Here is a 13737-nt window from a genome sequence, read left to right as displayed (position 1 = left end):
TGTAGAGTGCCGAGACATCCATTGTGACATAGCCTTTGGCACAGTTGACCACATCATCTTGCTCTTGCCTGGTCCTATTCCCACATATCCCGGTTGTAATTAGAGATCATCTGGAATGGGTTTTCTTCCCTTTCCCACTTTACTCGAACTCCCAGGGATTCATCCTTAGCCCCTTCCTATTTCTCATCCACATGCTGCCCCATGAAGACATCTGAAACTACACAAGAAGGTTCCACACATATACTCACCCAGCTCTAACTCACCTATCTTGACCGCTCCACTGTCTCTGGATATCACACTACTTACCTAACAACTGGATGAACAGAAATTTCTTCCAACTATATATTGAGAATACTGAAGCCTTTCAAGTCCTTACCACAAACTTTATTCCTTAGATGCCAACTTGCTGACAACTATCTGAGACTGAATCAGTCTGTTTAGAAAGGTTAGTCATGGCACAAATCAATTCCGGCCTCCCAGATTGCCTGGATCCACTACAGTTCGCTGGCGAACTGGTGAAATGGCAATCTCTCCCTCAGTGGCAACAAAATGAAGGAGATAGTCATTGACTTCAGGAAGTCTAATGGAGGTGGAGGACAAGCTCCTGTCTACTTTGATGGGGACGAAGTAGAAATGGTCGAGAGTTTCAGGTTTTTAAGCATCCGGATCACCAACAAGCTGTCCTGGTCTCTTCGCCCCCCCATGCCGACACTATAATTAACAAAGCCCACCAACGTCTACTTTTTCAGACTAAGGAAATTTGGCATGTCTGCTACGACTCTCTCCAACTTTTACAGATACAACCAGAAAGAATGCTTTCTGTGGTGCATCACAGGTTGGTATGGCTCCTGCTCTTTCCAAGACCCCAAGAAACTACAAAGGGTCATGAACGAAGCCCAGTTCATCACTCAAACCAGCCTCCATTGACTCTGTCTACACTTCGCGCTGCCTCGGAAAAGCAGCCAGCATAATTAAGGACCCCATGCACCCTGGATGTGCTCTCTTCCACCTTCGGGAAAAAGATACAAAAGCCTGAGGACACGTACCAACCGACTCAAGAACAGCTTCTTCCCTGCTGCCATCAGACTTTTGAATGGACACACCTCGCATTAAGTTGATATTTCTCTACACCCTAGCTATGACTGTAACACTACATTCTGCAGTCTCTCCTTTTCTTCTCTATGAAAGGTATGCTTTGCCTGTATAACACGTAAGAAACAATACTTTTCACTGTATACTTATACATGTGACAATAAATCAAATCAAAAGTTTGTAACTGTTGTAACTCAGAGATGAGCTTACGATCATATATCTGGTCCATCAGCACCACCTGCCTCACCCTCCACAATTTCATCCAAATTTTCCCTAAGAATCCTATGCCCTGAATTTGCATTTTTCCCTATTTTCTCTTTTTCTATAACATCATACCCTATCTGAATTCTTCATCTCCCCAAGTCCCACCTCCTGCTCCGTCGATTTAATTTGATTTGTCACAGGTATTAGTATACAGTGAAAAGCATTCTGTACATAGAGAGAAATTGTTACAAAGAACAAAGAACAGTACAGCACAGGAAACAGGCCCTTCGGCCCTCCAAGCCTGTGCCGCTCCTTGGTCCAACTAGACCAATCGTTTGTATCCCTCCATTCCCAGGCTGCTCATGTGACTATCCAGGTAAGTCTTAAACGATGTCAGCGTGCCTGCCTCCACCACCCTACTTGGCATAGTTACAGTCATAACTAGGGTGTAGAGAAAGATCAACTTAATATATGGAGGCCCATTCAAAAGTCTGATGACAGCAGGTCTGATGGCTTCACCCTGCTTCAGTTCTCTGCTGCTGAAGCCCTCAATGCCTTTGTTACCTCTAAACATGATTATTCCAATGCACTCTTGGGCAGACTCCCAGGCCCATAAACTTGAGCTCCTCCAAAAAGGCTGCTTGCATGCTAACTCACACCAAGTCCCGTTTACGCTCGACATAAGCTCTTCTTTTCAAATCACTCTATGGTTGTGCCCCTCCTTAACTCTGTAGCCTCCTCCAGCTCTACCTTCATCATAACTTTTTAGTCCTCCCTCCTATGTTTATCTATTTTCCCAAATGATCATACGCTATTCACTTCAACTAGATCCATCAATGATATTAAGTGAGAAAAGCAGAATGAAATTAAAATTAAAGCATATGGATGGAATGTAATTTTTCTGAAGAGCACTGATATCATATGAATGTTGAAATAGTAGAAGCTGTGGACTATTCAGCCCTTCAAGCTGATTTTCTACCTCAACCCCACCTTCCTACACAATGCCCATATCTCTTGATTTTCTTTTCATCCACAAAGGTATCAATCTCTGTCCTGAATATCCCTATATAATAAAGGCCAACATACTTTGCTTTCCAAATTGCTTGATGGAATTGCATGTTAACATTCTGTAATTTGTATACAAGGACATCTTGGTCACTCTGAATAACATTTCCCAATCTCTTACTCTTGGAAAAACACTCTCATTTTCCATCTTGTCATCAAAAGTGGACAACTTCATGTTTCTCCAATTACTAAACCCATCCATATCCCTTTGGAACCTCTTTGAATTCTTCTCAGGAGATTCCCATCTAACTGTATTGTTAGCAAACGTGGATGCATTAAACTCAGTCCTCTTATTTACGTCATTGATAGAGATTGTAGTTTTCATAGATTCATAGAATCCCTCCAGTGCAGAAGGATGCCATTCAGCCCATCGAGTCTGCACTGACTCTCCGACTGAGCATCTTACCAGAGCAACTCGCCAAGACTCCTTTAACCCATGACCTGTACTACCTAGAAGGAAAAGAGCAGCAGATGCACGGGAACACCACTACCTGCAAGTTCCCATTGCGTCACATACCATCCTGACTTGGAATTTTATTGCTGCAGCTTCATTGTCGCTGGGTCAAAATCCTGGAAGTCCCTCTTCAACATCATTGTGGGTGTACCTATGCCACATGGCTGCAGCGGTTAAAGGAGGCACCTCACCATCACCTACTTTCTCAGGAGAAGCCATGATGTGGAGATGCCAGTGTTGGACTGGGGTGGGCACAGTAAGAAGTCTCAGGTTAAAGTCCAATAGGTTTGTTTGGTATCACAAGCTTTCGGAGCGCTGCTCCTTCATCAGGTGACTGGACTTACCTGATGAAGGAGCAGTGCTCCAAAAGCTCGTGATACCAAATAAACCTGTTGGACTTTAAGCTGGTGTTGTGAGACTCCTTACTGTCCTCAGGAGAAATTAGGGATGGGCAATGATGGCTTTGTCAGCAACACTCACATTCCTTGAACCAAGAAAAAAAAATCCATGTTTTTATATTATCCATAATCCCATGAGCCTTAATGTTGGTCAGTGGCTTCCCCGCAGCACCCATTTTTGAAAATCCAAACACATTGTCTCCATCTATGCAACTAGTTACACCTTCAAAAGCTCTAACTGATTGGTCAAACACAATTCCGCTTCATAAATATGTATTCAGGTTTTGTAAATGCCATGGTACCACATTTTTTTCCCCAAACGCAGATGACAGGTTTAGAATCTCATGTTTTCTCTCTCCCACTTCCTTGAATGGCAGGTTTTCAAATCAATGGGGAACATTCCAGCATCTGGGGAATTCTGGAATATAAATATGCTAAATAAATCTTGTGACAATACTGTGGTGTCAATGGAAAGTTACCGTATCGTTAAATTCGTGACTGATTTATACTTTAAAAAAATACAAACACCTGGACTACGCTCTATTGCGTGTATAAAATTGAAGTGAGTTTAATTGCTCACCCTCCTTCACTCTCCACCTCCTCAGAACTCAGTGAAGCCGAGCCAGCAGCTGCAGCATCTCCACCCCCATCTTCTGGTACCTGCTCGCTCCTCTTCCTTTTCCTGGCCGCCGTGTGGCTAGGGCTGCCCCTCTTTCGCGGACTCCGCTCCGGCCCGAGTTCTTTCCGCACCCGTTCCTCCAGGCGAGGCACGGCCTCCTTCAGGCTCTGCACCTCGCCCCTCACCTCTTCCAGGCTGCGGATCAGCCCGTGGAGCTTCTCCAAGATGTCGGCCTGGCGCGGCGGCGGCCCGGGGCCCGAGGCTTTCCAATGGTTGTGAAACTCGGCCCGGCTCCACCCTGCTCCGCTGCCGTTACTCTTCTTGGCCCTTTGGTACCAGGCAACCGCCAACGCCAGGCCGGCCATCCCGATGCCCACCCCGGCTAACAGGCCCAGTGTCAGGGCCTTGCCGTCGGTTGACTGCACCATGTCCGCGAGACCGGCCGCGGCACGTTTGAACTGAGCGCGAGCGGCGTTTAAAACCCGGGGTCTAACCGTCAACTGCTGATGCTCTCACTGTCACCTGCAGCCCCGTTACAAACAGCTTCTTAAACCCCCAACAACCATATACTTCTCCCCTCATCAACTGTCAGGCGGATTCATAACCGCCCACTGGAGACTCTCTTCTGCCAGCTCCAAAAGTCTACTTTCACTCTCTTTACAGGAGGTGAAATGATGTGGAGATTAGGAGGCGAAATGTCAGGTAGTTTTTTTTAAGATAGAAACTAAGTTTCCCCCCTCCCCAATTTGAGATTATCGGTCTGTCGCAACCGACACATAAAATATTGTTTGTCACTGGCTGAAAATATCTGCGTTTACGACATGTTGCACAATAAAATATTGCAGTGATTTGTTTTGTTCCATTTACCCCAGGGAACAATAACTGCTTAGGGTTCAACTATAATTGGGGGAGTCAGCTACACTTTCATCTTCTTTACTCAATAATATAGCCTCTTTAGCGCAGTAAAATGTTCCAAGAGTCTTCGCAGGAATGTTAGCCAAAAAAAGTTGGACATGGAGCCATTGGGGATATTATGGTGGCACGCATTGATACCTCACAGCGCCAGGGACCCAGGTTCAATTCCAGCCTTGGGTGATTATGTGGTGTTTGCACGTTCTCCCTGTTTCTGTGTGGGTTTCCTCCGGGTGCTCTGGTTTCCTCTGAGTCCAAAAATGTGCAGGTTAGGTGGAGTGGCCATAGTGATTGCCCCTTACTATCCAAAGATGTGTAGGTTAGATGGATTAGCCATGGTAAATGTGTGTGGTTATGGGGATAGGGCCTGGGTAAGGGGCCATCGTCATACTGAACAGAACGGATTACTGCAAAGAAGTGTACACTTCCTGGAGTCAATGACTATCTCCTTCATTTTGTTGCCATTTGAGAAAGTGAGGGGGTATGGGATCCAAGGGGACATTGCTTTGTGGATCCAGAACTGGCTTGCCCACAGAAGGCAAAGAGTGGTTATAGATGGGTCATATTCTGAATGGAGGTCGGTCACCAGTGGAATGCCCCAGGGATCTGTTCTGGGACCCTTTTTGTGATTTTTATAAATGACCTGGATGAGGAAGTGGACGGATGGGTTGGTAAGTTTGCTGATATTTAATCTGAGTTTGTTTACTTGGTTTGGTTTGACCTAAAAAGAGGACAAAGGTTGGAAGTGTTGTGGATAGTGAGGGATGTCAGAAGTTGCAGCGAGACATTGATAGGATGCAAGACTGGGCGGAGAAATGGCAGATGGAGGCAGTGGTTCATTTTGGCAGGTCAAATAGGATGGCAGAATATAATATTAATGGTAGGACTCTTGGCAGTGTGGAAGATCAGAAGGATCTTGGGGTCCGAGTTCATAGGACGCTCAAAGCAGCTGTGCAGGTTGAGGCTGTGGTTAAGAAGGCGTATGGTGTACTGGCCTTCATCAATCAAGGAATTGAGTTTAGGAGTCATGAGATAATGTTCATATCATAGAAACCCTACAGTGCAGAAGGAGGCCATTCGGCCCATCGAGTCTGCACCAACCACAGTCCCACCCCACATATTTACCCGCTAATCCCTCTAACCTACGCATCCCAGGACTCTAAGGAGCAATTTTTAACCTGGCCAATCAACCTAACCCACACATCTTTGGACTGTGGGAGGAAACCGGAGCACCTGGAGGAAACCCACGCAGACACGAGGAGAATGTGCAAACTCCACACAGACAGTGACCCGAGCCGGGAATCGAACCCGGGACCCTGGAGCTGTGAAGCAGCAGTGCTAACCACTGTGCTACCGTGCCGTTGCAGCTATATAGGACCCTGGTCAGACCCCACTTGGAGTACTGTGCTCAGTTCTGGTCGCCTCATTACAGGAAGGATGTGGAAGCCATAGAAAGGGTGCAGAGGAGATTTACAAGGATGTTGCCTGGGTTGGGGGGCATGCCTTATGAGGATAGGTTGAGTGAGCTCGGCCTTTTCTCCTTGGAGAGACGAAGGATGAGGGGTGACCTGATAGAGGTGTATAAGATGTTGAGAGGTATTGATCGAGTGGACAGTCCAGAGGCTTTTTCCTAGGGCTGAAATGGTTGCCACAAGAGGACACAGGTTTAAGGTGCTGGGAGTAGGTACAGAGGAGATGTCGGGGTAAGTTTTTCACTCAGAGGGTGGTGGGTGTGTGGAATGGGCTGCCAGCAACGGTGGTGGAGGCGGATTCGATAGGGTCTTTTAAGAGACTTTTAGATAAGTACATGGAACTTAGTAAGATAGAGGGTTATAGGTAAGCCTAGTAATCGCTAAGGTAGGGACATGTTCGGCTCAACTTTGTGAGCTGAAGGGCCTGTATTGTGCTGTAGTTTTTTTCTATGTTTCTATGACAACTGAACAACGAGGAACACTACAGACAGTTACCCGCAGATCCGACCAAAGAACACACCCGTGCAAGAAAGCAGATGAGGTACTCTGTCAGAGAGAGTAAATGCAGACTTTGATGGGCCAAATGGCCTCCTGCACTGTAGAGATTCCATGACCAGTGGCCAAAATCTTTGGTCAGTGTGATAGGTAGGACCTGACCTCAGCAAGAATCACCATGGGAGTGAACTAAAAAAAAAAAAATTGGGGGCCTTTTCTGGTCCTGGATGCAATTCCAGTAGGTTTGGCCTGGCAAGAAATGTACTCCCATAAAGCTCATTAAAATGGTATTTAAAATTGCAGTTGGCCAGACTGGGGGAAGAGAGTTTAGCCAATCCATTGCTCCATGTTCATTGCCCAGTTTGTAATAGATGGTGGGAATTAATATTCACCCCAATAAATCCATCAGCACAATCATGTTTGTTCATCTTGCAGAAGAGATGGAAGCAACTATGTAAAGTCAAAAGTTTTAAAGTTGTGCCTCGCAACACATCATGCTTGCCAGTTGTATCGAGTAACAACCAAGATGCATAAGTTTCAACTTAAACAATCACAGTGCTTTGTTATCCTAAAGTCAGCTTAATCACTAAATATCCCAACCAAATGCTCTGTTATGTGTGTAATATTTATTTCCTGTTTGCCCTAGGGCTGATCAGCATAGGCAGTATGGTGGCACAGTAGTTAGCACTGCTGCCTCAGCACCAGGGACCCAGGTTCGATTCCGGCTTAGGGTGATTGTGTGGAATTTACACGTTCTCCCTGTGTCTATGTAAGTTTCCTCCAGGTGCTCTGGTTTACTCCCACTACCCTGCAGGCTAGGTGGATTAGCGGATGGGGTAGGGACTGGGTGCTATTCTCTGTTAGAGAGTTGATACAGACTCGACGGGCTGAATGACCTCCTTCTGCATTGTAGGGATTCTAAGTAAAATATCACAGCAAATTCCACATATTGGTCATTGGATGTTTCCCTTGTGATCCGTTGTACAGTTTTAACTGATTAAAGTGATAACATTTCCTGTGTCTAGTAGGACCAACTGGCTACCTTGGTCCACAATGGTATATGCTCCTGCAAATTTTGGGGTCAGAAAATTCTCCATTTGTTATATTCACACCATCATTTGTTCTCCTGTCAAGAGTTCTACATGGGTTACCTTTCCATCAAACTAAGCTTTCCTTTGCCTTAATTTTTCCCCAATGTTTCCTTTTATATGGGCCTTGTGGTTGATAGCTTCCAGCTTTGGTTCCAGTAAATATATTCCAAATGAGAGTTCAATATGGCGGCACGGTAGCATAGTGGTTAGCACTGCTGCCTCATAATGCTGAGGACCTGGGTCTGATTCCGGCTTGGGTTGCTGTCTGCATGGAGTCTGCACCTTCTTCCCACGTCTGCGTGGGTTTCCTCTGAGGGATCTGGTTTCCTCCCACAGTCCAAAAGACGTGCTGTTTAGATGGATTAGCCATGCTAAATTCTTCCTTGGTGTACCTGAACAGGTGCTGGAGTGTGGCGATGAGGGAATTTTCACAACTTCATTGCAGTGTTAATGTAAGCCTATCTGTGACACTAATAAATAAACTTTTTTCAATCCCTCTCATCCTTTCCTTTCCCATAGCATAATAAGATCATAAGATATAGGAGCAGAATTAGGCCATTTGGCCCATGAAGTCTGCTCCACCATTCAATCATGGCTGATATGATTCTCATCAACATTCTCCTGCCTTCTTGTAACCCTTGATCCCCTTATTGATCAAGAACCTATCTATCTCTGTCTTAAAGACACTCAATGACCTGGCCTCCACAGCCTTCTGTGGCAATGAGATCATCTCCACATGATCATCTCCACACAATGACGGCATCTCCACATCATGACACACAATGAGATCCACAGATTCACCACCCTCTGGCTGAAGAAATTCCTCCTCATCTCAGTTTTAAAGGAGCGTCCCTTCACTCTGAGGTTGTGCGCTCGAGTTCTAGTCTCTCCCAATAGTGGAAACATCCTCTCCACGTCCACTCTATCTAGACGTCTCAGTATTCTGTAAGTTTCAATTAGATCCCCTCTCATCCTCTAAACTCCATCAAGACCCAGGCTCCTCAACCGCTCCCCATATGACAAACCCTTCATTCCTGCGATCATTCTTGTGAACCTTCTCTGGATCCTTCCAAGGCTATATTGTCTTATTCCGCTCTCTGTGGGTTCAATGCCTTGAAGTCCATGCATATTTTGATTCTGATAACTCATCTGGTTTCTATCCCGTGCTACTATTTTGTATAGTCTATTTCTTAATATCAATCCCATTCTTATTCTTATGTTATTTTCTTCTCTTTTATATTCTGTGGGCCATTTATCAAGGGGTTCTTGTTGGGTTAACCTAAGCTCAGGGTCCTTCCTTTATGCTTCCCTTCTGTCTTCTGTATTTGTCTGTTTCACCTTTACTGCTGCTATCATTTCAACATCTATACTTTCCCTTGGATCCCATCCTTTACCTAACAGTCTTGCCCCATCTTTTGCTAAAAGGCCTCCTTTCCCACTTTCCTTTGTTCATGCCATGGTCTTACTGTGGCCTTTAACCCTGACTATTCCGTATTGGTTGTTGGCTGTGTAGGCAGCCGTAAACATTTTCTTTAGTCAGGGGGCAGATGACAATGGCTTTCTGTCTGCTGATACAAATCCTCTTGCTTCTCATAGAGACAAGTACCCTATCAGGCTGTTGCATTGAGTCTGAGTATATGTTTAAGAGTGGTGCATCATCATATAGGCTACTGCAACTCCGCTGCTTGGGCTGGCATGTCTGATGGTAGTTTCAGACTTATTCCATTCATTATCCCAACATTTTGTGTTACCAGGATACCACACTCTGTTTTCCTAACACTCTCTTCTACCATGGACAAACCTACAAAGTTTTTAATGGGGTTTCGTCCTCTTCTTCCCCCCCCCCCCCCCCCAAAAGATTTTGACATGAAGGAATCCTTTGGGGCCCGAGCTGTCACAACCTCACACTCTTGGGGTTCACCGTGGTACTGTAAATTAGAGGCTACCAGAGGTGTCATATGGGTTCTTTGTACAGACACATCCTTGCCTTAGAGGGGTCCAACGTCCAAGCGTTTTGGGAAACATTTCTATCTTATAGATGTACGTCCAATAGCAGCTAGATTTAATTTGATTTGACTTATTATTGTCACATGTATTAATATATAATGAATGGTATTGTTTCTTGCATGCTATATAGACAAAGTATACCGTACATAAGGAAGGAAAGGAGAGAGTGCAGAATGTAGTGTTACAGTCATAGCTAGGGTGTAGAGAAAGATCAACTTAATGTGAGGTAGGTCCATTCATAAGTCTGATGGCAGCAAGGAAGAAGCTGTTTTTGAGTCAATTGGTACGTGATCTCAGACTTTTGTATCTTTTTCCCAACAGAAGAAGGTGAAAGAGAGTATGTCCGGGGTGTGTGGATTCCCTGATTATGCTGGCTGCTTTTCCAAACCAGCAGGAAGTGTAGACAATGTCAATGGGTGGGAGGTTGATTTGAGTGATGGACTGGGCTTCATTCATGACCCTTTGTAGTTTCTTGCAGTCTTGGAGAGAGCAGGAGTCATATCAAGCTGTGATACAACCAGAAAGAATGCTTTCTATAGTGCATCTGTAGAAGTTGGTGAAGTTGTAGTGGACATGCCAAATTTCCTTAGTCTCCTGAGAAAGTGGAGGTGTTGGTGGGCTTTCTTAATTATAGCATCCGCATGAATGGACAAGGAAGGTTTTTGGTGATCTGGACACCTAGAAACTTGGAGCTCTCGACTATTTTTACTTCGTCCCCATAAGTGGATGTTCCGTTAAAACTGTTATAGGGCTAAGTACTACAGTATAAGCAAACTGTTGCACTGTGCAAAGGACAGCTCATTTTCACAGACTTTTCCACTGCCATAAGAATCCTCGAGGCATATGTCATAGGACAAAGTTTACCATGTTTATTCCGGAAGATTTTCTGCAAATCCCTCAATATGATTATGGCAATAACCTAACAATCCGAAAAAGGATCATAGAGGACGCACATCTGTTGGGATGGGGAGTTGACATGAGGCACACATCCATTTGTCATCTATGGAATGCATTCTTGCTGATAATACAATGCCCTTTTGGAGCAAGCTATCCACTACCTTTTCTCTCATTACTTGGGCATTTTTGGGGTTTACTTTGACTCCCGTTTGAATTAATGGCGCTAACAGTTCGGCTAGCAATGTTAGGTGCTTTTCCCTGGTTTCTGACTAATAGTAAGTCATCAACATATTGTACCAAACGTTCTGAACATGAGAACCTTTGTAACCCGGCTGCCATCTTTTGGTGAAAGATTGAGGGAATGTGATAGAGTCCTCGGGGAGGCAAGTCCACATGTACTGTTATCCTTGGAATGTAAACACAAATTTATATTGGCACAGTTTAGTTAAGGGCACAGACCAAAAGTCATTACTGATGCTGAGAATCTTGAACCATTTAGTTCTTGGCATTTGCTTCATCAGTGTTTCAGGGCGAATGGTTATCATTGTGGAGACAGCAGGTATTGTCTTGTTAAGTTCTCTGTAGCCAATTGTTAATTACCATGATCTATCTGGCTTGCGAACAGGCCATATAGGCGAGTTAGTGGTTGATGCCACAGGTTGCAGCACTCCCTTTTGGAGCAAGCTATCCATGACCTTTCCTACCTCTTCCTCAGTTTTACACAGAAAGCCATACTGTTTCTTAACATTTGGGAATAAAGAAGAAAATAATCTGGAAGATGTACTCCTTGAGCCCAATTTTGCAGTCTGGTAAAGCTATACCACTTGCTGCTGACCTTAAAGAGAGTAGCCATTTAAGAAATAGCCATCTCAGTGGTATAGATTTCCCCTTTCAAGGCACCAATTTGATTCCACTGCCAAAACAAAGGAACCTCCAACAAACAGTTTAGTCATCAAGCAGGCTCATCAGCCAATCATAATTAAATATTCTAACATACAACAAGCCGGGAAGTAAAAATCATTCATTACACATCACTTTTAATTAGATTTTGCAGACAGCAAAATAAATAATTGGAACATATATAAAGTGATTAAGGAAAAAGCTAAAAGTTTATAAACTTTTTCAAATATAACAAAGTTGGAACTTTTTATCATAATGAGGAAATTTGGAAAAACTTCACATCTAAAACTAGTTTTCCAAGGCCAGTGAGGCTATTGAGTAGTAATTATAAACTTAGTATACCACTGAAAACCAAGTTATGTCTCATTCAATAAGGTGCAACTTTTTCCAAAGGAATTTACTGTGAGATGAACGATGTAAAATAATTAATTTTTGTCAGTTTGATTGCAGTCTGGATACTCAACGACTCATTCTATAACGTAGTTTGGAATTACTGACAGCAACTTGTGTATTTCCGTGTTTAATTGCAAATGCACAAACTCCAGAAATTTCTCAGTTTCAGAGGAATAATGACAACAAATGCTGCCAGTTTCACCATTAGACAATTGCCTGCCTCTTGTTAGTTGTCATAGAAGAGAATGACAGTAAATGCAAAAGCTTGAAATCCCTAGACTGGTCCTCCTAGCTAAACCAGAATATCATGAAGTTGAAATGCTGCAGAGACGGCTAAATGCTGGATTCATTACTATTATTTTTCATGTAGGTAAAGGATTCAACCTTAACTTCTGAGATAATGAAACCTTGAATTTCAAGTGAAACATTTAGTACAGTGGCAAATGTCCAGATTGCTTGATTACCACAGCCTTGAATTTGGCACCATATAAACATCCACAGATGTCAGTCAGGGTGCACTGCATTCACTAAATCAATGGCTTTAGATTTCAACATGTTATCTATTTCAGAACCAAGATTAAATTACATTTCAGGAGATCTGATGACATTAACAAATCAAAAGCAATGTGTGAAATAATGTCCTGAGCTATACACAGTAAAAATTCCGAGGTTGATTTGTAATATATTTGAATTGCTCAGTTTAAAATAGGTGCTAGTGGGGCTGCAATAGTTCCTCTTGGACGAAGGGAAAATGGAAAAAAATCAGCAAACATTCTGCTCCTATTTCCATTTAGGGCAAAAAAAACAGAGGTTCTGTACATGTCCAGATATTTCTGGTAGAATTTTATTTGTTCATGGGACATGGTTGTCACTGGTACGAAAACACCTATGAGCCACTCTAATTGCCCTTGAGAAGGTGATGATGAACTGTGGTGGGTAAGTTGTTGGAAGGTATTTTGAGAAACAGGATCTACAGGCATTTAGAGATGCAAGGACTGATCAGGGACAGTCAGCATGGCTTTGTGAGTGGAAAATCATGTCTCACAAATTTGATTGAGCTTTTTGAAGGGGTAACCGAGAAGATAGATGAGGGCAGTGCAGTTGATGTTGTCTACATGGACTTTAGCAAGGCCTTTGACAAGGTACCACATGGTAGGTTGTTGCATAAGGTTAAATCTCACGGGATCCAGAGTGAGGTAGCTAAATGGATACAAAATTGACTTGATGACAGAAGCCAGAGGGTGGTTGTAGAGGGTTGTTTTTCAAACTGGAGACCTGTGACCAGTGGTGTGCCTCAGGGATCGGTGCTGGGTCCACTATTATTTGTCATTTATATTAATGATTTGGATGAGAATATAGGAGGCATAGTTAGTAAGTTTGCAGATGACACTAAGATTGGTGGTATAGTGGACAGTGAAGAAGGTCATCTCAGATTGCAACGGGATCTTGATCAATTGGGCCAGTGGGTTGACGAATGGCAGATGGAGTTAATTTAGAAAAATGCAAGGTGATGCATTTTGGTAGATTGAACCAGGACAGGACTTAATCAGTTAATGGTAGGGCATTGGGGGAGAGTTACAGAACAAAGAGATCTAGGGGTACAGATTCATAGCTCCTTGAAAGTGGAGTCACAGGTGGACAGACTGGTGAAGAAGGCATTCGGCATACTTGGTTTTATTGGTCAGAACATTGAATACAGGAGTTGGGACGTCTTGTTGAAGTTGTACAAGACATTGGT

The 13737-nt window shown here is 43.8% G+C and overlaps 1 protein-coding gene across 2 annotated transcripts in view; it reads right to left on the bottom strand.

The window, feature by feature from the left end:
• rmdn2 (regulator of microtubule dynamics 2) overlaps positions 1-4662 on the bottom strand; it is a 118238-nt gene extending 113576 nt beyond the window's left edge. Inside the window, exon 1 of one of the 2 annotated variants that reach the window (XR_013497738.1) lies at positions 3794-4467. Coding sequence is in view for 1 of the 2 variants with exons in the window: in XM_078212267.1 (XP_078068393.1) it covers positions 3794-4260 (467 nt within the window). In the remaining variant the exon portion in view is untranslated. Of the gene's footprint in view, positions 1-3793 lie in introns of both variants that reach the window. The other variant, XM_078212267.1, reaches the window with a different exon arrangement.
• Positions 4663-13737: the final 9075 nt, after the last annotated feature.

This window comes from Mustelus asterias, chromosome 5 (assembly GCF_964213995.1).
Source record: "Mustelus asterias chromosome 5, sMusAst1.hap1.1, whole genome shotgun sequence".
NCBI lineage: Eukaryota > Metazoa > Chordata > Chondrichthyes > Carcharhiniformes > Triakidae > Mustelus > Mustelus asterias.
The sequence above is the reverse complement of the archived record's forward strand: the minus strand, read 5'-3'. Positions and strand labels throughout refer to the sequence as shown.